Below are 22,800 nucleotides of genomic sequence, written 5' to 3'. Positions count from 1 at the left end.
TTATTAAAGCGAAGAAGCGTAGCTATTGGCGACGTTTCATCGATGGTCTCTCAAGAGAAACTTCAATGACGACGCTTTGGAGAGTGGCTCGCAACATGCGAAACCGCTCATCCTCAAATGAGAGTGACGAATACTCCAATCGTTGGATATTCAACTTCGCAAAAAAGGTCTGTCCAGACTCAGTTCCAGCTCAACCGCCATTCTGGGAAACCCAGAGTGACGATGCGTTGGACAGACCATTCACTATGCTGGATTTTTCTATGGCTCTTCTTTCATCAAACAATTCCTCTCCGGGACGCGATATGATTAAGTTTAATCTTCTTAAAAATCTCCCTGATATCGCTAAAAGACGGTTGCTTGATCTGTTCAACTCATTCATAGAGCATAACATTGTTCCACTTGAATGGAGACAGGTCAAAGTAATAGCTATTCAAAAGCCTGGGAAACCAGCGTCTGATCATAATTCGTACCGCCCGATCGCTATGTTATCATGTTTAAGGAAATTGTTAGAAAAAATGATCCTATCCCGACTCGTTCACTGGGTCGAATCAAACAACATGCTTTCCAGTACACAATTTGGCTTTCGCAAGGGCAAAGGAACAAACGATTGTCTAGCGTTGCTTTCATCAGATATTCAACTAGCCTTTGCGGACAAGGAGCAATTGGCTTCAGTTTTCTTGGATATCAAGGGCGCTTTTGATTCAGCTTCCATAGAAATATTGTCAGAAAACTTGCACAATAGTGGACTACCTGGAATATTGAATAATTTTTTGTACAATCTGTTGTCAGAAAAACACATGAGCTTCACTCTCGGTCAACTGACAACTTCCAGAATTAGCTATATGGGTCTGCCCCAAGGCTCATGTCTAAGTCCCTTGCTTTATAATTTTTATGTTAAAGATATTGACAACTGTTTGGAAGAACCATGCACGCTTAGACAACTTGCAGATGATGCTGTGGTCTCTATGAAGGGCCCACGAGCGGAAATCTTGCAAAGACCATTGCAAAATTCCCTTGATAATCTATCCACATGGGCTAGAAATTTAGGGATCGAGTTTGCTCCGCAAAAAACTCAACTGGTCGTATTTTCTAGGAAGCGGAATCCAGCCCAACTAAAGCTTAAGCTATTGGGAACAGACATCGATCAGTCTTTGACTTCAAAATACCTTGGGGTCTGGTTTGATTCAAAAGGCACTTGGCGAACCCATATTAGATATTTAACGGAAAAATGCCAACAAAGGATCAATTTTCTACGAACAATTACCGGAACATGGTGGGGTGCTCACCCGGAAGACCTCATAAAACTCTATAAAACAACCATTCTATCTGTTCTAGAGTATGGCTCTTTCTGTTTTCTCTCAGCAGCAAACTGCCACCTGATTAAATTGGAACGAATTCAATATCGTTGTTTGCGTATCGCCTTAGGGTGTATGCACTCAACACATAATGCGAGCCTAGAGGTTCTGGCAGGGGTTTTACCGCTACAGAACCGATTCTGGGAGCTCTCGCTAAGAATACTTATTAAGTGTGGAGTGAGCAACACACTCGTTATCGAAAATTTCGAAGAATTGCTCAAACTGAATGCTCAGTCAAAATTCATGAGAGTTTATCTCTACTACATGTCATCTGACATTAGCCTTCCATGTTATAACCCTCCACGTGTACGCTTCACCAATGACAGTTCCTCTGTTGAATATGATCTGTCCATGAAACAAGCTATTCATGGAATTCCAGATCAACTTCGATGTATTACTATCCCACGTATTTTTAACGCAAAGTACCAGAATGTCGATTCCTACAGGAGATATTTCACTGACGGGTCCCGTATAAATGGATCCACTGGCTTCGGTGTCTTCAATGAAAACTCTTCCGCCTTCCGAAAACTTCAGGAACCTTGCACGGTTTATGTTGCTGAGCTGGCAGCAATCAACTTCGCTTTGGGGATGATCTCAAACATGCCCGCAGACCACTTCTTCATCTTCTCGGATAGCCTCAGTTCTATTGAGGCACTCCGATCGATGAAACCTGCAAAGCATGCATCTTACTTTCTTACAAAAATAAGAGAGCAGATGTGTGTACTGGTCGAAAGATCATATAAGATTACCTTTGTATGGGTCCCCTCACATTGCCTAATTTATGGCAATGAGAAGGCGGACTCTCTCGCAAAGGTGGGCGCTGAGGAAGGTGAGATTTATGATAGACGAATTTCACACGATGAATTTTTTCATTTAGTACGTCAAAGTTCTCTTCGCGGTTGGCAAAGCGATTGGCTAAATGGCCAACTGGGACGGTGGTTACATTCCATAATTCCTAGAGTTTCCTTGCGAGCGTGGTGGAAAGGTTTGGAGGTAAGTCGAGATTTCATTCGCGTGATGTCAAGACTTATGTCCAACCATTACTCGCTAGATGCACATTTGCACAGGATTAACCTCGCGGTGAGCAATATTTGTAATAGGTGTGGTTCCGGTTATGATGACATCGATCACGTAGTTTGGCAGTGCCCGGATATGAACGCCTCCAGAGCGCAACTTTTGGATACCCTTGCGGCCCGAGGTAGACAACCCTATGTTTCAGTTAGAGATGTGTTGGGAACCCGTGATTACATGTATATGGTCGCAATTTACGATTTCCTTCGCTTGTGTGGTATAAAAGTTTAATTCACTTGTGTTTTCTTCCCCAGTTTTTTTTTTCTCTGTGTTGTCCCCTTTGTGTTGGATTGAGGATCCTGGCCATCCGGCAGACGAATACCGACACGAAATTGGTACCAACGCCATGAGACGAAAGTTACGATATACCTCCCGGATGTGCTGCAGAGAACCCTAAACCCAATCCTTACCATGTCCTTCCTTCAACAATTGTGACCACTAACCTCGAGTTGCCACGAGTACCCTGGCTCCATCCCGTACTAATTTTGGCACTCAAAAAGTCAATACATTGTAAATAATACAAAAGATGAATTTCGGCTCCGTAAAGCGTTAAACGCGATTGAGCCACAAATAAATGAACTAGATAAAAAAAAAAGCTTCTAGGAGAAACTCAACAAGCTTCTAGGAGAAGCTCAGCAAGCTTCTAGGAGTAGCTCAGCAAGCTTCTAGAAGAAGCTCAGCAAGCTTAAGCTAGGATAAGCTCAGCAAGCTTCTAGGAGAAACTCAGCAAGCTTCTAGCGGAAGCTCAACAAGCTTCTAGGAGAAGCTCAACAAGCTTCTAGGAGAAACCCAGCAAGCTTCTAGGAGAAGCTCAGCAAGCTTCTAGGAGAAGCTCAGCAAGCTTCTAGGAGAAACTCAGCAAGCTTCTAGGAGAAACTCAGCAAGCTTCTAGAAAAAGCTCAGCAAGCTTCTAGGTGAAGCTCAGCAAGCTTCTAGGAGAAACCCAGCAAGCTTCTAGCAGAAGCTCAGCAAGCTTCTAGAAGAAGCTCAGCAAGCTTCTAGGACAAACTCAGAAAGCTTCTAGGAGAAACTCAGCAAGCTTCTAGAAGAAGCTCAGCAAGCTTCTAGGTGAAGCTCAGCAAGCTTCTAGAAGAAGCTCAGCAAGCTTCTAGAAGAACTCAGCAAGCTAGGATAAGCTCAGCAAGCTTCTAGGAGAAGCTCAGCAAGCTTCTAGGAGAAACCCAGCAAGCTTCTAGAAGAAGCTCAACAAGCTTCTAGGAGAAGCTCAGCAAGCTTCTAGAAGCTTCCAGAAGAAGCTCTGCAAGCTTCTAGAAGAAGCTCAGCAAGCTTCTAGGAGAAGCTCAGCAAGCTTCTAGGAGAAGCTCAGCAAGCTTCTAGAAGAAGCTCAGCAAGCTTCTAGAAGAAGCTCAGCAAGCTTCTAGAAGAAGCTCAGCAAGCTTCTAGAAGAAGCTCAGCAAGCTTCTAGAAGAAGCTCAGCAAGCTTCTAGGAGAAGCTCAGCAAGCTTCTAGGAGAAGCTCAGCAATCTTCTAGGAGAAACTCAGCAAGCTTCTAGCGGAAGCTCAACAAGCTTCTAGGAGAAGCTCAACAAGCTTCTAGGAGAAACCCAGCAAGCTTCTAGGAGAAGCTCAGCAAGCTTCTAGGAGAAGCTCAGCAAGCTTCTAGGAGAAACTCAGCAAGCTTCTAGGAGAAACTCAGCAAGCTTCTAGAAGAAGCTCAGCAAGCTTCTAGGAGAAGCTCAGCAAGCTTCTAGGAGAAACTCAGCAAGCTTCTAGGAGAAACTCAACAAGCTTCTAGGAGAAGCTCAGCAAGCTTCTAGGAGTAGCTCAGCAAGCTTCTAGAAGAAGCTCAGCAAGCTTCTAGAAGAAGCTCAGCAAGCTTCTAGAAGAAGCTCAGCAAGCTTCTAGGAGAAACTCAGCAAGCTTCTAGAAAAAGATCAGCAAGCTTCTAGGTGAAGCTCAGCAAGCTTCTAGGAGAAGCTCAGCAAGCTTCTAGGAGAAACTCAGCAAGCTTCTAGGAGAAACTCAGCAAGCTTCTAGGAAAAGCTCAGCAAGCTTCTAGGAGAAGCTCAGCAAGCTTCTAGAAGAAGCTCAGCAAGCTTCTAGGAGAAGCTCAGCAAGCTTCTAGGAGAAACTCAGCAAGCTTCTAGCGGAAGCTCAACAAGCTTCTAGGAGAAGCTCAACAAGCTTCTAGGAGAAACCCAGCAAGCTTCTAGGAGAAACTCAGCAAGCTTCTAGGAGAAACTCAACAAGCTTCTAGGAGAAACCCAGCAAGCTTCTAGCAGAAGCTCAGCAAGCTTCTAGGAGAAGCTCAGCAAGCTTCTAGGAGAAACTCAGCAAGCTTCTAGAAGAAGCTCAGCAAGCTTCTAGAAGAACTCAGCAAGCTAGGATAAGCTCAGCAAGCTTCTAGGAGAAGCTCAGCAAGCTTCTAGGAGAAACCCAGCAAGCTTCTAGAAGAAGCTCAACAAGCTTCTAGGAGAAGCTCAGCAAGCTTCTAGAAGAAGCTCAGCAAGCTTCTAGGAGAAGCTCAGCAAGCTTCTAGGAGAAGCTCAGCAAGCTTCTAGAAGAAGCTTAGCAAGCTTTTAGAAGAAGCTCAGCAAGCTTCTAAAAAAAGCTCAGAAAGCTTCTAGAAGAAGCTCAGCAAGCTTCTAAAAGAAGATCAGCAAGCTTCTAGAAAAAGTTCTGCAAACTTCTAGAAGAAGCTCAGCTAGCTTCTAAAAGAAGCTCTGCAAGCTTCTAGAAAAAGCTCAGCAAGCCTCTAGAAGAAGCTCAGCAAGCTTTAAGAAGAAGTTCAGCAAGCTTCTAGAAGAAGCTCAGCTAGCTTTAAGAAGAAGTTCAGCAAGCTTCTAGAAGAAGCTCAGCAAGCTTCTAGAAGAAGCTAGCAAGCTTCAAGAAAAAGCTCAGCAAGCTTCTAGAAGAAGCTCAGCAAGCTTCTAGAAGAAGCTCAGCAAGCTTCTTGGAAATGCTCAGAAAGCTTCTAGAAGAAGCTCAGCAAGCTTCTAGAAGAAGCTCAGCAAGCTTCTAGAAGAAGCACAGCAAGCTGCTAGAAGAAGCTTAGCAAGCTTCTAGAAGAAGGTCAGCAAGCTTCTAAAAGAAGCTCAGCAAGCTTCTAGGAGAAGCTCAGCATGCTTCTAGAAGAAGCTCAGCAAGTTTATAGAAGAAGCTTAACAAGCTTTTAGAAGAAGTTCTGAAAGCTTCCACCAAAAGTTCTGCAAGCTTCTAGAAGAAGCTCAGCAAGCCTCTAGAAGAAGCTCAGCAAGCTTCAAGAAAAAGCTCTGCAAGCTTCTAGAAAAAGCTCAGCAAGCCTCTAGAAGAAGCTCAGCAAGCTTCTAGAAGAAGATCAGCAAGCTTCTAGAAAAAGCTCAGCATGCCTCTAGAAGAAGCTCAGCAAGCTTTTAGAAGAAGATCAGCAAGCTTCTAGGAGAAGCTCAGAAAGCCTCTAGAAGAAGCTCAGCAAGCTTCTAGGAGAAGCTCAGCAAGCTTCTAGGAGAAGCTCAGCAAGCTTCTAGAAAAAGATCAGCAAGATTCTAGGAGAAGCTCAGCAAGCTTCTAGGAGAAGCTCAGCAAGCTTCTAGGAGAAGCTCAGTAAGCTTCTAGGAGAAGCTCAGCAAGCTTCTAGGAGAAGCTCAGCAAGCTTCTAGGAGAAGCTCAGCAAGCTTCTAGGAGAAGCTCAGCAAGCTTCTAGAAGAAGCTCAGCAAGCTTCTAGAAGAAGCTCAGCAAGCTTCTAGGAGAAGCTCAGCAAGCTTCTAGGAGAAACTCAGCAAGCTTCTAGCGGAAGCTCAACAAGCTTCTAGGAGAAGCTCAACAAGCTTCTAGGAGAAGCTCAACAAGCTTCTAGGAGAAACCCAGCAAGCTTCTAGGAGAAGCTCAGCAAGCTTCTAGAAGAAGCTCAGCAAGCTTCTAGGTGAAGCTCAGCAAGCTTCTAGGAGAAACTCAGCAAGCTTCTAGCGGAAGCTCAACAAGCTTCTAGGAGAAGCTCAACAAGCTTCTAGGAGAAACCCAGCAAGCTTCTAGAAGAAGCTCAGCAAGCTTCTAGAAGAAGCTCAGCAAGCTTTTAGAAGAAGATCAGCAAGCTTCTAGGAGAAACCCAGCAAGCTTCTAGGAGAAGCTCAGCAAGCTTCTAGAAGAAGCTCAGCAAGCTTCTAGAAGAAGCTCAGCAAGCTTCTAGAAGAAGCTCAGCAAGCTTCTAGGAGAAACTCAGCAAGCTTCTAGCGGAAGCTCAACAAGCTTCTAGGAGAAGCTCAACAAGCTTCTAGGAGAAACCCAGCAAGCTTCTAGAAGAAGCTCAGCAAGCTTCTAGAAGAAGCTCAGCAAGCTTTTAGAAGAAGATCAGCAAGCTTCTAGGAGAAACCCAGCAAGCTTCTAGGAGAAGCTCAGCAAGCTTCTAGAAGAAGCTCAGCAAGCTTCTAGAAGAAGCTCAGCAAGCTTCTAGAAGAAGCTCAGCAAGCTTCTAGGAGAAACTCAGCAAGCTTCTAGCGGAAGCTCAACAAGCTTCTAGGAGAAGCTCAACAAGCTTCTAGGAGAAACTCAGCAAGCTTCTAGGAGAAACTCAGCAAGCTTCTAGAAGAAGCTCAGCAAGCTTCTAGGTGAAGCTCAGCAAGCTTCTAGGAGAAGCTCAGCAAGCTTCTAGGAGAAACTCAGCAAGCTTCTAGGAGAAACTCAACAAGCTTCTAGGAGAAGCTCAGCAAGCTTCTAGGAGTAGCTCAGCAAGCTTCTAGAAGAAGCTCAGCAAGCTTCTAGAAGAAGCTCAGCAAGCTTCTAGAAGAAGCTCAGCAAGCTTCTAGAAGAAGCTCAGCAAGCTTCTAGAAGAAGCTCAGCAAGCTTCTAGAAGAAGCTCAGCAAGCTTCTAGAAGAAGCTCAGCAAGCTTCTAGGAGAAGCTCAGCAAGCTTCTAGGAGAAGCTCAGCAAGCTTCTAGGAGAAGCTCAGCAAGCTTCTAGGAGAAACTCAGCAAGCTTCTAGCGGAAGCTCAACAAGCTTCTAGGAGAAGCTCAGCAAGCTTCTAGGAGAAGCTCAGCAAGCTTCTAGGAGAAACTCAGCAAGCTTCTAGGAGAAACTCAGCAAGCTTCTAGAAGAAGCTCAGCAAGCTTCTAGGTGAAGCTCAGCAAGCTTCTAGGAGAAGCTCAGCAAGCTTCTAGGAGAAACTCAGCAAGCTTCTAGGAGAAACTCAACAAGCTTCTAGGAGAAGCTCAGCAAGCTTCTAGGAGTAGCTCAGCAAGCTTCTAGAAGAAGCTCAGCAAGCTTCTAGAAGAAGCTCAGCAAGCTTCTAGAAGAAGCTCAGCAAGCTTCTAGAAGAAGCTCAGCAAGCTTCTAGAAGAAGCTCAGCAAGCTTCTAGAAGAAGCTCAGCAAGCTTCTAGAAGAAGCTCAGCAAGCTTCTAGAGAAGCTCAGCAAGCTTCTAGGAGAAGCTCAGCAAGCTTCTAGGAGAAGCTCAGCAAGCTTCTAGGAGAAACTCAGCAAGCTTCTAGCGGAAGCTCAACAAGCTTCTAGGAGAAGCTCAGCAAGCTTCTAGGAGAAGCTCAGCAAGCTTCTAGGAGAAACTCAGCAAGCTTCTAGGAGAAACTCAGCAAGCTTCTAGAAGAAGCTCAGCAAGCTTCTAGGTGAAGCTCAGCAAGCTTCTAGGAGAAGCTCAGCAAGCTTCTAGGAGAAACTCAGCAAGCTTCTAGGAGAAACTCAACAAGCTTCTAGGAGAAGCTCAGCAAGCTTCTAGGAGTAGCTCAGCAAGCTTCTAGAAGAAGCTCAGCAAGCTTCTAGAAGAAGCTCAGCAAGCTTCTAGAAGAAGCTCAGCAAGCTTCTAGAAGAAGCTCAGCAAGCTTCTAGAAGAAGCTCAGCAAGCTTCTAGGAGAAACTCAGCAAGCTTCTAGAAAAAGATCAGCAAGCTTCTAGGTGAAGCTCAGCAAGCTTCTAGGAGAAGCTCAGCAAGCTTCTAGGAGAAACTCAGCAAGCTTCTAGGAGAAACTCAGCAAGCTTCTAGGAGAAGCTCAGCAAGCTTCTAGGAGAAGCTCAGCAAGCTTCTAGGAGAAGCTCAGCAAGCTTCTAGGAGAAGCTCAGCAAGCTTCTAGAAGAAGCTCAGCAAGCTTCTAGAAGAAGCTCAGCAAGCTTCTAGAAGAAGCTCAGCAAGCTTCTAGGAGAAGCTCAGCAAGCTTCTAGGAGAAGCTCAGCAAGCTTCTAGGAGAAACTCAGCAAGCTTCTAGAAAAAGATCAGCAAGCTTCTAGGTGAAGCTCAGCAAGCTTCTAGGAGAAGCTCAGCAAGCTTCTAGGAGAAACTCAGCAAGCTTCTAGGAGAAACTCAGCAAGCTTCTAGGAGAAGCTCAGCAAGCTTCTAGGAGAAGCTCAGCAAGCTTCTAGAAGAAGCTCAGCAAGCTTCTAGAAGAAGCTCAGCAAGCTTCTAGAAGAAGCTCAGCAAGCTTCTAGGAGAAGCTCAGCAAGCTTCTAGGAGAAGCTCAGCAAGCTTCTAGGAGAAGCTCAGCAAGCTTCTAGGAGAAGCTCAGCAAGCTTCTAGGAGAAACTCAGCAAGCTTCTAGCGGAAGCTCAACAAGCTTCTAGGAGAAGCTCAACAAGCTTCTAGGAGAAACCCAGCAAGCTTCTAGGAGAAGCTCAGCAAGCTTCTAGGAGAAGCTCAGCAAGCTTATAGGAGAAACTCAGCAAGCTTCTAGGAGAAACTCAGCAAGCTTCTAGAAGAAGCTCAGCAAGCTTCTAGGAGAAGCTCAGCAAGCTTCTAGGAGAAGCTCAGCAAGCTTCTAGGGGAAACTCAGCAAGCTTCTAGGAGAAACTCAACAAGCTTCTAGGAGAAACCCAGCAAGCTTCTAGAAGAAGCTCAGCAAGCTTCTAGGAGAAGCTCAGCAAGCTTCTAGGAGTAGCTCAGCAAGCTTCTAGAAGAAGCTCAGCAAGCTTCTAGAAGAAGCTCAGCAAGCTTCTAGAAGAAGCTCAGCAAGCTTCTAGAAGAAGCTCAGCAAGCTTCTAGGAGAAGCTCAGCAAGCTTCTAGGAGAAGCTCAGCAAGCTTCTAGGAGAAACTCAGCAAGCTTCTAGCGGAAGCTCAACAAGCTTCTAGGAGAAGCTCAACAAGCTTCTAGGAGAAACCCAGCAAGCTTCTAGGAGAAGCTCAGCAAGCTTCTAGGAGAAGCTCAGCAAGCTTCTAGGAGAAACTCAGCAAGCTTCTAGGAGAAACTCAGCAAGCTTCTAGAAGAAGCTCAGCAAGCTTCTAGGTGAAGCTCAGCAAGCTTCTAGGAGAAACCCAGCAAGCTTCTAGCAGAAGCTCAGCAAGCTTCTAGGAGAAGCTCAGCAAGCTTCTAGGACAAACTCAGCAAGCTTCTAGGACAAACTCAGCAAGCTTCTAGAAGAAGCTCAGCAAGCTTCTAGGAGAAACTCAACAAGCTTCTAGGAGAAACTCAGCAAGCTTCTAGAAAAAGATCAGCAAGCTTCTAGGTGAAGCTCAGCAAGCTTCTAGGAGAAGCTCAGCAAGCTTCTAGGAGAAACTCAGCAAGCTTCTAGGAGAAACTCAGCAAGCTTCTAGGAGAAGCTCAGCAAGCTTCTAGAAGAAGCTCAGCAAGCTTCTAGAAGAAGCTCAGCAAGCTTCTAGAAGAAGCTCAGCAAGCTTCTAGAAGAAGCTCAGCAAGCTTCTAGAAGAAGCTCAGCAAGCTTCTAGGAGAAGCTCAGCAAGCTTCTAGGAGAAGCTCAGCAAGCTTCTAGGAGAAACTCAGCAAGCTTCTAGCGGAAGCTCAACAAGCTTCTAGGAGAAGCTCAACAAGCTTCTAGGAGAAGCTCAGCAAGCTTCTAGGAGAAACCCAGCAAGCTTCTAGCAGAAGCTCAGCAAGCTTCTAGGAGAAGCTCAGCAAGCTTCTAGGACAAACTCAGAAAGCTTCTAGGAGAAACTCAGCAAGCTTCTAGAAGAAGCTCAGCAAGCTTCTAGAAGAAGCTCAGCAAGCTTCTAGGAGAAGCTCAGCAAGCTTCTAGAAGAAGCTCAGCAAGCTTCTAGAAGAAGCTCAGCAAGCTTCTAGAAGAAGCTCAGCAAGCTTCTAGAAGAAGCTCAGCAAGCTTCTAGGAGAAGCTCAGCAAGCTTCTAGGAGAAGCTCAGCAAGCTTCTAGGAGAAACTCAGCAAGCTTCTAGCGGAAGCTCAACAAGCTTCTAGGAGAAGCTCAGCAAGCTTCTAGGAGAAGCTCAGCAAGCTTCTAGGAGAAACTCAGCAAGCTTCTAGGAGAAACTCAGCAAGCTTCTAGAAGAAGCTCAGCAAGCTTCTAGGTGAAGCTCAGCAAGCTTCTAGGAGAAGCTCAGCAAGCTTCTAGGAGAAACTCAGCAAGCTTCTAGGAGAAGCTCAACAAGCTTCTAGGAGAAGCTCAGCAAGCTTCTAGGAGTAGCTCAGCAAGCTTCTAGAAGAAGCTCAGCAAGCTTCTAGAAGAAGCTCAGCAAGCTTCTAGAAGAAGCTCAGCAAGCTTCTAGGAGAAACTCAGCAAGCTTCTAGAAAAAGATCAGCAAGCTTCTAGGTGAAGCTCAGCAAGCTTCTAGGAGAAGCTCAGCAAGCTTCTAGGAGAAACTCAGCAAGCTTCTAGGAGAAACTCAGCAAGCTTCTAGGAAAAGCTCAGCAAGCTTCTAGGAGAAGCTCAGCAAGCTTCTAGAAGAAGCTCAGCAAGCTTCTAGGAGAAGCTCAGCAAGCTTCTAGGAGAAGCTCAGCAAGCTTCTAGGAGAAACTCAGCAAGCTTCTAGCGGAAGCTCAACAAGCTTCTAGGAGAAGCTCAACAAGCTTCTAGGAGAAACCCAGCAAGCTTCTAGGAGAAGCTCAGCAAGCTTCTAGGAGAAGCTCAGCAAGCTTCTAGGAGAAACTCAGCAAGCTTCTAGAAGAAGCTCAGCAAGCTTCTAGGAGAAGCTCAGCAAGCTTCTAGGAGAAGCTAAGCAAGCTTCTAGGAGAAACTCAGCAAGCTTCTAGGAGAAACTCAACAAGCTTCTAGGAGAAACCCAGCAAGCTTCTAGCAGAAGCTCAGCAAGCTTCTAGAAGAAGCTCAGCAAGCTTCTAGGAGAAACTCAGCAAGCTTCTAGAAGAAGCTCAGCAAGCTTCTAGAAGAACTCAGCAAGCTAGGATAAGCTCAGCAAGCTTCTAGGAGAAGCTCAGCAAGCTTCTAGGAGAAACCCAGCAAGCTTCTAGAAGAAGCTCAACAAGCTTCTAGGAGAAGCTCAGCAAGCTTCTAGAAGAAGCTCAGCAAGCTTCTAGAAGAAGCTCAGAAAGCTTCAAGAAGAAGCTCAGAAAGCTTCAAGAAGAATCTCAGCAAGCTTCTAGAAAAAGATCAGCAAGATTCTAGAAGAAGCTCAGAAAGCTTCTAGAAAAAGCTCAGCAAGCTTCTAGAAAAAGATCAGCAAGCTTCTAGAAAAAAATCAGCAAGATTCTAGGAGAAGCTCAGCAAGCTTCTAGAAGAAGCTCAGCAAGCTTCTAGGAAAATCTCAGTAAGCTTCTAGAAAATTCTCAGCAAGCTTCTAGAAGAAGCTCAGCAAGCTTCTAGAAGAAGCTCAGCAAGCTTCTAGAAGAAGCTCAGCAAGCTTCTAGAAAAAGCTCAGCAAGCTTCTAGAAAAAGATCAGCAAGATTCTAGAAAAAGATTAGCAAGATTCTAAAAGAAGCGCAGCAAGCTTCTTGGAAATGCTCAGAAATCTTCTAGAAGAAGCTCAGCAAGCTGCTAGGAGAAGCTCAGCAAGCTTCTAGGAGAAGCTCAGCAAGCTTCTAGAAGAAGCTCAGCAAGCTTCTAGAAGAAGCTCAGCAAGCTTCTAGAAGAAGCTCAGAAAGCTTCAAGAAGAATCTCAGCAAGCTTCTAGAAAAAGATCAGCAAGATTCTAGAAGAAGCTCAGAAAGCTTCTAGAAAAAGCTCAGCAAGCTTCTAGAAAAAGATCAGCAAGCTTCTAGAAGAAGCTTAGCAAGCTTTTAGAAGAAGCTCAGCAAGCTTCTAGAAGAAGCTCAGCAAGCTTTTAGAAGAAGTTCAGCAAGCTTCTAGAAGAAGATCAGCAAGCTTTTAGAAGAAGCTCAGCAAGCTTCTAGAAGAAGCTCAGCAAGCTTCTAGGAAAATCTCAGTAAGCTTCTAGAAAATGCTCAGCAAGCTTCTAGAAGAAGTTCAGCAAGCTTCTAGAAGAAGCTCAGCAAGCTTCTAGAAAAAGCTCAGAAAGCTTCTAGAAAAAGATCAGCAAGATTCTAGAAAAAGATCAGCAAGATTCTAGAAGAAGCGCAGCAAGCTTCTAGAAGAAGCTCAGCAAGCTTCTAGAAAAAGCTCAGAAAGCTTCAAGAAGAAGATCAGCAAGCTTCTAGAAAAAAATCAGCAAGATTCTAGAAGAAGCTCAGCAAGCTTCTAGAAGAAGCTTAGCAAGCTTTAAGAAAAAGCTCAGCAAGCTTCTAGACGAAGCTCAGTAAGTTTCTAAAAGAAGCTCAACAAGTTTCTAGAAGAAGTTCAGCGAGCTTTCTAGAAGGAAGCTTTCCAAGCTTCTGGAAGGAAGCTTTCCAAGCTTCTGGAAGGAAGCTTTCCAAGCTTCTGGAAGGAAGCTTTCCAAGCTTCTGGAAGGAAGCTTTCCAAGCTTCTGGAAGGAAGCTTTCCAAGCTTCTGGGAGGAAGCTTTCCAAGCTTCTGGAGGAAGCTTTCCAAGCTTCTGGGAGGAAGCTTTCCAAGCTTCTGGGAGGAAGCTTTCCAAGCTTCTGGAAGGAAGCTTTCCAAGCTTCTGGAAGGAAGCTTTCCAAGCTTCTGGAAGGAAGCTTTCCAAGCTTCTGGAAGGAAGCTTTCCAAGCTTCTGGAAGGAAGCTTTCCAAGCTTCTGGAAGGAAGCTTTCCAAGCTTCTGGAAGGAAGCTTTCCAAGCTTCTGGAAGGAAGCTTTCCAAGCTTCTGGAAGGAAGCTTTCCAAGCTTCTGGAAGGAAGCTTTCCAAGCTTCTGGAAGGAAGCTTTCCAAGCTTCTGGAAGGAAGCTTTCCAAGCTTCTGGAAGGAAGCTTTCCAAGCTTCTGGAAGGAAGCTTTCCAAGCTTCTGGAAGGAAGCTTTCCAAGCTTCTGGAAGGAAGCTTTCCAAGCTTCTGGAAGGAAGCTTTCCAAGCTTCTGGAAGGAAGCTTTCCAAGCTTCTGGAAGGAAGCTTTCCAAGCTTCTGGAAGGAAGCTTTCCAAGCTTCTGGAAGGAAGCTTTCCAAGCTTCTGGAAGGAAGCTTTCCAAGCTTCTGGAAGGAAGCTTTCCAAGCTTCTGGGAGGAAGCTTTCCAAGCTTCTGGGAGGAAGCTTTCCAAGCTTCTGGGAGGAAGCTTTCCAAGCTTCTGGGAGGAAGCTTTCCAAGCTTCTGGAAGGAAGCTTTCCAAGCTTCTGGAAGGAAGCTTTCCAAGCTTCTGGAAGGAAGCTTTCCAAGCTTCTGGAAGGAAGCTTTCCAAGCTTCTGGAAGGAAGCTTTCCAAGCTTCTGGAAGGAAGCTTTCCAAGCTTCTGGAAGGAAGCTTTCCAAGCTTCTGGAAGGAAGCTTTCCAAGCTTCTGGAAGGAAGCTTTCCAAGCTTCTGGAAGGAAGCTTTCCAAGCTTCTGGAAGGAAGCTTTCCAAGCTTCTGGAAGGAAGCTTTCCAAGCTTCTGGAAGGAAGCTTTCCAAGCTTCTGGAAGGAAGCTTTCCAAGCTTCTGGAAGGAAGCTTTCCAAGCTTCTGGAAGGAAGCTTTCCAAGCTTCTGGAAGGAAGCTTTCCAAGCTTCTGGAAGGAAGCTTTCCAAGCTTCTGGAAGGAAGCTTTCCAAGCTTCTGGAAGGAAGCTTTCCAAGCTTCTGGAAGGAAGCTTTCCAAGCTTCTGGAAGGAAGCTTTCCAAGCTTCTGGAAGGAAGCTTTCCAAGCTTCTGGAAGGAAGCTTTCCAAGCTTCTGGGAGGAAGCTTTCCAAGCTTCTGGGAGGAAGCTTTCCAAGCTTCTGGGAGGAAGCTTTCCAAGCTTCTGGGAGGAAGCTTTCCAAGCTTCTGGAAGGAAGCTTTCCAAGCTTCTGGAAGGAAGCTTTCCAAGCTTCTGGAAGGAAGCTTTCCAAGCTTCTGGAAGGAAGCTTTCCAAGCTTCTGGAAGGAAGCTTTCCAAGCTTCTGGAAGGAAGCTTTCCAAGCTTCTGGAAGGAAGCTTTCCAAGCTTCTGGAAGGAAGCTTTCCAAGCTTCTGGAAGGAAGCTTTCCAAGCTTCTGGAAGGAAGCTTTCCAAGCTTCTGGAAGGAAGCTTTCCAAGCTTCTGGAAGGAAGCTTTCCAAGCTTCTGGAAGGAAGCTTTCCAAGCTTCTGGAAGGAAGCTTTCCAAGCTTCTGGAAGGAAGCTTTCCAAGCTTCTGGAAGGAAGCTTTCCAAGCTTCTGGAAGGAAGCTTTCCAAGCTTCTGGAAGGAAGCTTTCCAAGCTTCTGGAAGGAAGCTTTCCAAGCTAAGCTTCTGGAAGGAAGCTTTCCAAGCTTCTGGAAGGAAGCTTTCCAAGCTTCTGGAAGGAAGCTTTCCAAGCTTCTGGAAGGAAGCTTTCCAAGCTTCTGGAAGGAAGCTTTCCAAGCTTCTGGAAGGAAGCTTTCCAAGCTTCTGGAAGGAAGCTTTCCAAGCTTCTGGAAGGAAGCTTTCCAAGCTTCTGGAAGGAAGCTTTCCAAGCTTCTGGAAGGAAGCTTTCCAAGCTTCTGGAAGGAAGCTTTCCAAGCTTCTGGGAGGAAGCTTTCCAAGCTTCTGGGAGGAAGCTTTCCAAGCTTCTGGGAGGAAGCTTTCCAAGCTTCTGGGAGGAAGCTTTCCAAGCTTCTGGGAGGAAGCTTTCCAAGCTTCTGGAGTTAAGGAAAGCTTTCCAAGCTTCTGGAAGGAAGCTTTCCAAGCTTCTGGAAGGAAGCTTTCCAAGCTTCTGGAAGGAAGCTTTCCAAGCTTCTGGAAGGAAGCTTTCCAAGCTTCTGGAAGGAAGCTTTCCAAGCTTCTGGAAGGAAGCTTTCCAAGCTTCTGGAAGGAAGCTTTCCAAGCTTCTGGAAGGAAGCTTTCCAAGCTTCTGGAAGGAAGCTTTCCAAGCTTCTGGAAGGAAGCTTTCCAAGCTTCTGGAAGGAAGCTTTCCAAGCTTCTGGAAGGAAGCTTTCCAAGCTTCTGGAAGGAAGCTTTCCAAGCTTCTGGAAGGAAGCTTTCCAAGCTTCTGGAAGGAAGCTTTCCAAGCTTCTGGAAGGAAGCTTTCCAAGCTTCTGGAAGGAAGCTTTCCAAGCTTCTGGAAGGAAGCTTTCCAAGCTTCTGGAAGGAAGCTTTCCAAGCTTCTGGAAGGAAGCTTTCCAAGCTTCTGGAAGGAAGCTTTCCAAGCTTCTGGAAGGAAGCTTTCCAAGCTTCTGGAAGGAAGCTTTCCAAGCTTCTGGAAGGAAGCTTTCCAAGCTTCTGGAAGGAAGCTTTCCAAGCTTCTGGAAGGAAGCTTTCCAAGCTTCTGGAAGGGAAGGAAGCTTTCCAAGCTTCTGGAAGGAAGCTTTCCAAGCTTCTGGAAGGAAGCTTTCCAAGCTTCTGGAAGGAAGCTTTCCAAGCTTCTGGAAGGAAGCTTTCCAAGCTTCTGGAAGGAAGCTTTCCAAGCTTCTGGGAGGAAGCTTTCCAAGCTTCTGGGAGGAAGCTTTCCAAGCTTCTGGGAGGAAGCTTTCCAAGCTTCTGGGAGGAAGCTTTCCAAGCTTCTGGAAGGAAGCTTTCCAAGCTTCTGGAAGGAAGCTTTCCAAGCTTCTGGAAGGAAGCTTTCCAAGCTTCTGGAAGGAAGCTTTCCAAGCTTCTGGAAGGAAGCTTTCCAAGCTTCTGGAAGGAAGCTTTCCAAGCTTCTGGAAGGAAGCTTTCCAAGCTTCTGGAAGGAAGCTTTCCAAGCTTCTGGAAGGAAGCTTTCCAAGCTTCTGGAAGGAAGCTTTCCCAGCTTCTGGAAGGAAGCTTTCCCAGCTTTGCAAGGAAGCTTTCCCAGCTTCTGGAAGGAAGCTTTCCAAGCTTCTGGAAGGAAGCTTTCTAAGCTTCTGGAAGGAAGCTTTCCAAGCTGCTGGAAGGAAGCTTTCCAAGCTTCTAGAAGGAAGGTTTCCAAGCTTCTTGATGGAAACCTTTTGAGCTTTTGGAATAAAACTTCCTTACCTTATAAATGGACGCTTTTTGAGCTTCCAAGTGGAAACTTTTTAAGCTTTTTGTGAAAGTTTTCCAAGCTTTTGCGTGGAAGCATCGCAAGTGTTTGTATGGAAGGTTATGAAGCTTCTGTAAGAAAGTTTTACAAAATTCAAAAACTTTTGAATAAAGCTTCCATAAATTTAATGAAATTTACATAAAACGGGCTCATCATGTGTCCGTAATAGTTCTGCCTCACGATTCCTTGAGTTAAATTTGAGATGAAACACAGATTGATTATCCATCTTGTAACTTCCCAATAGGTCCGAAAAGCAGTACATCAAGGTCCCGTTCGACATCGAGGATGCCAAACAGCTGGGACGTGTCCTGGATCGCTACAAAGATCTCTACTACCTGGAGGTGATGTCCGGCGTAGTCCTCGTCTACATATTGTAAGTACTACCCGACAACCTTCGAAGGTTTTTCACCTAATCCACCACCCTCTTTTCAGCCTCCAAACGTTTGCCATTCCCGGTTCGTTGTTCCTGTCGATCCTCAGCGGGTTCCTGTACAACTTCCCCGTAGCCCTTACGCTGGTGTGCTTCTGCTCGGCCCTGGGAGCCACCCTGTGCTATCTGCTATCGCAGCTGGTCGGACGCCGCGTCGTCAAGCACTACTTCCCCGAGAAGGCACGCGTCTGGGCCCAGCAGGTGGACAAACACCGGGAAGATCTGCTCAGCTACATGCTGTTCCTGCGGATGACCCCATTCCTACCCAATTGGTTCATCAACCTGGTGGCACCGGTCATCGGCGTTCCGCTGTATCCGTTCGCCCTTGGGACGTTCCTCGGGGTGGCCCCGCCCTCCTTCATTGCCATCCAAGCGGGCAAGACCCTGTACAAGATGACTAGCTCGAGCGATGCGTTTAGCTGGGGCTCGGTCACGCTGCTGGCGGTGTTTTCCGTTTGTTCGCTCGTGCCGGTCATATTCAAGCGGTACTTCAAGTCCAAGATCGACTAAGGAGCTGGAACACACACGGCCATGCGTCAAGGTCTTCGCGCCTCGTCCGGCGCTGGGGACATTTGTTTTACCACAAGCAAAAAAGGTTAGTCAGTCATTAGGCTTACGGAGGATAGCGGGGAGGGAGGGATACCGAACCGATCGGAACCGCAATCGGATCGATGAATAGTATAATTCTAGCCAAAGATGAGTGTGTAAGGATACTGAAAACTGTGTTTATTAGCGATTCGAGTTAGTTTTGAGATAGTTTGTAAGACGTGAGCGGATTTAGTGATCGAATAGAGATATTGGAATATGGATGGAGCGGGTTGAGCGACTCAGTCGAATGGCGAGATCTATAAATTTGTGAATCAAGCTATAATGATTATGAGCATTAGACCGGTCCAAAATGCATAAAATCATGAAATTAAAACCTTGCACTTTTGAATGATAGTTTGGAAGTTTAGTCTAACATATTTATCTGAAATCTTCGACTTATGCATTGCAAGTCTACTGCAAATTGCTCAAAGTTTCTATGAGAAAAGTTAACCAAATTGTCCCCTGATTTCCTTTGGATTCTTTTATCTTCTTGTCTCTTGTTTTCAAGCATGGAGTCACTATAGTTCCTATTTAAAAAAAAACTAGCGACCCTCAATTTGAAAATTTGATCGATTGATCAATGACAATCGATCAAATTTTCAGCTTGAACCACGGTCTGGTTTTCTGAATTTGTACTCTTGGAAATTTGATGTTTGACTCCGATCCATCTTCACCTTAAGTAGTTCGCCCCGTTCCATCTAAATAAAGGGGGATTTTTTTTTATTTTAGTCGGATACCTCACGTTTCTGTTGCACACTTTTGTGTTGGACCCCAAACGTGAACTCTTTCGACAAACTAGTAAAAAAGAAGTATTACAAGTAGAGCTTACTGTAAGACAGAACATATGAACCCGATGCAGAAAAATAAAGCGCGACCAAGTTTGATCCATAGTTTTGGATTACATATATGTCTCAAAAATTTGCCCCTCCTCAAACTAATTGACGAGGAAGGGAAAGATATTAAAATATATGATGACCAATATAATAGCTAATACTTACTTATGACGCCTAGAAAGCCACGCTACATACCACAAAATACTAAGAGCGACGTGGAGCATTGCATTGCATTTTTCCTCTGTTTTTAGTTTTTAAATGTTCAACAAAAATTATAGCAAATTGAGTGGAAAACTTGTGCACTAAGTGCTCTGCACGGCTGTAATAAGAGGATTCGCGCTAGGCTCGAAATATATACGGAACAAGAAGAAAAGAAATCTATCGTAGGAGTTAAGCATATAGTAAATCTCCGTTTTTACGCTAAAACAATGCAAAATGAAAGAGAAAAAAAAGATACTAAAGAAACTAGACAGTTCATTGTAAAATGAAGGGTTAATAATAAAAGCTTATGTCAAATAATGCATAAATTGGAAAAAAAAATAAACAACAAATGATTAATGATTAAATCAGCTACATTACAACCGTGTCATGCTTGGCTGTAGTGGTTATCACAATCCATAATGATATAGGATGAATTGATAGAATAGAATCGATCGTCACAACCGATCGTCGGAAGTTGTGTAGGAACTTTCGAGCTTACCAAGCAGGGAAACTCCAAGGTTTACATAAGAAGATTCTATGCGGATTCCATGCAGATTTTTTTAAATTCTTTAAAATTCAAACAAAGGCACTTTTATCGAATGGATTTGCCCCTATTTGTCCAAAATAGCAAAAAACAGGAATTCTTCCAAAGATTCTAAAGCTTTGGAAATTATATTCAGATCTAAATCTATTGCTCCTTTCAGGTTTTACTGCCATCTATTTATGAATAACTCTCAGAACATCAAAAATTCATCTGCAGAATTCGAAGTAAATTTCTTAGAACAACGGATTTTGTATTCCATAAGAAACTCCTGTGTGAATTTTTGAAGCATTCTTGGGAAAGTTTATGTAGGAATCTCTGAATGAAATTCTGAAGCATTTTTTCCCAGAGATGTCGCTGAAAGAACTGTAATTCCACAGGAAAGAGGTCAATGGAAGAATTTCCGGAAGTAATGTCCAAAGAAATATTTAAGTTATATATCAAGAAAATAAAAAGCTTTGAAATAATTCATTGAAAGAAGCTTGAATTGGTTACTGAAAATACATTGACAATATACCTGACTCAATCTTTAGCGAAATGTTAAGAGTAATTCCTGAAAGAATTCAAGATGTTAGCCATTCCATGAAAAACCGATCTTGTGGGTCACCGAATACCGAGAAAATTTGCTATTTTGTTCCTTAACCGAAATAAGGATACACGTGTTTTTGGATTTTTTGATTAGGGTGACCATTTCCGAAATAGAAATAAATAAAAATAAATGACCAGAACAATCGCGAGTTTGCTTAAGTTTTATTAAAAAAATATATATAACTTTTTAGCTAAAGATTTTGACTATTCAGAAAAAATATAAAATTTCAAGAAATTGAATGTAGCATCCAGGAAAAATAAAATAGAATCGGTGCCATAACTATTATGAATTCATGCTTTGTGTCTCTAAGGTAATGAGTTCAATAAAACCCTCATGAATTTCTGGAAGAGCTCCTTGAAGAATGAAAATTATACTGGAAAAATCTCTACATAAATCCCTAGCCTAATTCCTTTGGGAATTTGTGCCCGTTTCATTGACGAAATGCTTGCGAGATGCCTGGAGACATTCAAGAGTTATTCCTGGACGAAATAAAAGGTACAATCTATCTTAGGGAGTTCTTGGAATTGAATCTCTCTTTACACACTTAAATTATTTCACCGACCTCAGTAAAAGTTTTCGCCGAGAACCCAACAGCTGAGTATTCGGTAATTTTCAATGCCGAATTTCGGTACTTATTTAACCGAGATTTCGGTTATCCAAATTTTTTGCCGAAATCTCGGCGAACGTTACCGAGATTCGGTAAACGTTTACCGAGATCTCGGTAAAAGTTTTACCGAGAATCGTCAAATTATTACCGATATCTCAGCTGTTGGGTTCTCGGCGAATCCGTTTAAGTGTGTATATTCCTTTTCAATAACTGGCTAGGGTACCGGTCAATTGGACCTTTACCAATCGAATCGTCAGACCTTTTCCAATACGTCTTATCACCAATTTTGGGGTATTGAGGCTTCTTGCAGAAATCCATCTAGGATTCTTGCAGAAATCTCTCTGAGATTCTTCCAGAAGTTCCTCGGGGCTTCTCCAGATATCTATCTGGGATTGTTCCAGAAATCCGTCTAAAATTCTTCCAAAGGTACCTCTGATATTCCTACAGAAATCGTTCCTCTAGGATTCTTCCAGAAGTTCCTCTAGGATTCATCCAGAAGTTCCTCTTGGATTCCTGCAGAAATCCCTCTGAGATTGTTGCAGAAATCCCTTTGAGATTCTTGCGAAATCTCTGGTATTGTGACAGAAATCCTTTTGGGATTCTGGCAGAAATCCCTCTATAATTCTTGCAAAAATTCCTCTGTAATTCTTACAGAAATCCCTCTGGGATTCTTGGGGAAATCCCTCTGGGATTCTTGCAGAAATTCCTCTGGAATTCTTGCAAAAAACCCTCTGGGATTCTTCCAGAAATCTCTCTGAAATTCTCCCAAAATCCCTCTGGTATTCCTACAGAAATTGCTCTGGGATTCTACTAGAAATCCCTTTGAGATCCCTCCTGATTTTTTTCTGGGATTCTTCCAGAAATATCTTTGATATTCCTCCAGAAATCCCTCTGGGAATCCTCCAAAAATTCTTTTGGGGTTCCTCCAGAAATTCTTCCAGAAATACCTCTGATATTCTTCCACAAATCTCATTGGAATTCTTGTAGAAACGCTTCTGGGATTCTTGCAGGAGTCCCTCGGGGATTCTTCCAGAAGTTCCTCTTGGACTCTCCAGAAATCCCTCTGAGATTCTCACAAATCACTCTGGGATTCTTCCATAAATCTTTCTGGAAGTCTTCCTCAAATGCCTCTGGGATACTTCCAGAAATACTTCTGGGATTCTTCCAAAAATCCCTCTGAGAATCTTCCATTCTCAAACACACACCCAAGCCGTTCCCATAGGGGACGTTAGCCACAACGAAGGGCGGTTCAAGTAATACTGTTTCATATGGTATGCCCTTTTCAACATCTAATTCAATTTCTCTCGCCGTTCCCTTACGGTACCTATCCATCTAGTATTCATTGCTTTCTTCTCCATGCTCCCTCTTACTTCGAGCAAAATAGACCAAAATGCCGATAAACAAATTCAAAAAAAAAAAAATAATAATAAATTTTAAAGTCGTTTTGTTTTATAATACCCAGATTCGAAGCTTTTTATTTTTGTAAAAATGTGTTTGTAACTATACAGAAATACGTTTCATTTTTTGAGAGAATGTCCAATTTTTGAATAAAGGTCGGCCGTACATATACACTATATACATAAAGCTTATTAAAATCATTGGAGACAAAGTATGTAGAACGTCGGTCACATTTAACACTACGGGTCTAAAGATTCGTAGCATAGTTCTACCGCCCGGAAATCGGCTTTGAATGGACCGTTTCAAAGTCTGGGTATCATATGGTTGCATATAACATGGTGTAAGAACATCATAATGATATTCTGAAAAACAATTATCAAAAAATAAAATAGAATAAAAGGGTTCCGATTTTGGCACGGTTCCGTTTTTAGCAACTGAAAATTTCGAGTTTGTTGCCAAAAACGGAATCCCACTGTATCTCCCTACGCAGTTCTTTTGCCTTATTTTTATCCACAGCTTCCTTTATCGCTATGCAAATTTCGGAAGCATGAGCATTCCTGGGAGTTTTTCAAGAAATTTCCTCTGATGATTCGAAGGCAAGAGACATTTAAAAAACACCTTTCATAAATAATTCTTGTGTAAGCCGGGAATTTGAAACAGAGTTTCAACAAAAAAAACATAGAAGAATTTGTGATGAATATGAAGGAACTAAGAATTTACGAAGGAATTTCTAATCGACATTTTAGCGAAGCATGAGATTTGACAGGATCAATGATTTTTTGGAGGCGATGCGAGGGAAAATTTTGAACTTTTGAAAGGCTAAGTACAGTTGTAGTTGAATGCGGGAATATATTCCGGAATCTATTTTAGGATAAAAATAGACATAGGTTGTGTAATTTCCAAAAGATTTGAGCCTCCCTTTGATAATTCTTGAAGGATTCGATTATACTAAAGTTCTTCAAAAATATCGAAGAGTGGCTTCAAAAATCTTGCTACAAATCTGTTGAAAAATAATCGAATATTTTTTGGAATTTCTTAAGAATTTAAAGCATAATAAGTTTTCTTGGCAACCATAGTTCAGAGTGGATCATTGAAGCTAGTTTTTGCAAGTGCTCACCGCATCAAAACAAAGGCGCCACTGTATATGGGATTTA

General features: G+C 43.7%; 1 protein-coding gene across 3 annotated transcripts in view; it reads left to right on the top strand.

The window, feature by feature from the left end:
* Positions 1-18,787, top strand: part of LOC5572314 (transmembrane protein 41 homolog) — a 62,106-nt gene extending 43,319 nt beyond the window's left edge. For all 3 annotated transcript variants that reach the window (XM_021839133.1, XM_021839134.1, XM_021839135.1), the window contains exons 3-4: positions 16,704-16,832; positions 16,892-18,787. In XM_021839133.1, the coding sequence (XP_021694825.1) occupies positions 16,704-16,832; positions 16,892-17,399 (637 nt within the window). In that variant the 3' untranslated portion in view covers positions 17,400-18,787. The remainder of the gene's footprint in view (positions 1-16,703; positions 16,833-16,891) is intronic.
* The last annotated feature ends 4,013 nt before the right edge of the window (positions 18,788-22,800 follow it).

The sequence above is a fragment of the Aedes aegypti genome, chromosome 1 (assembly GCF_002204515.2).
Source record: "Aedes aegypti strain LVP_AGWG chromosome 1, AaegL5.0 Primary Assembly, whole genome shotgun sequence".
NCBI classification, from domain to species: domain Eukaryota; kingdom Metazoa; phylum Arthropoda; class Insecta; order Diptera; family Culicidae; genus Aedes; species Aedes aegypti.
Note: the sequence above shows the minus strand (reverse complement) of the source record. Positions and strands in the feature narration are given on the sequence as shown.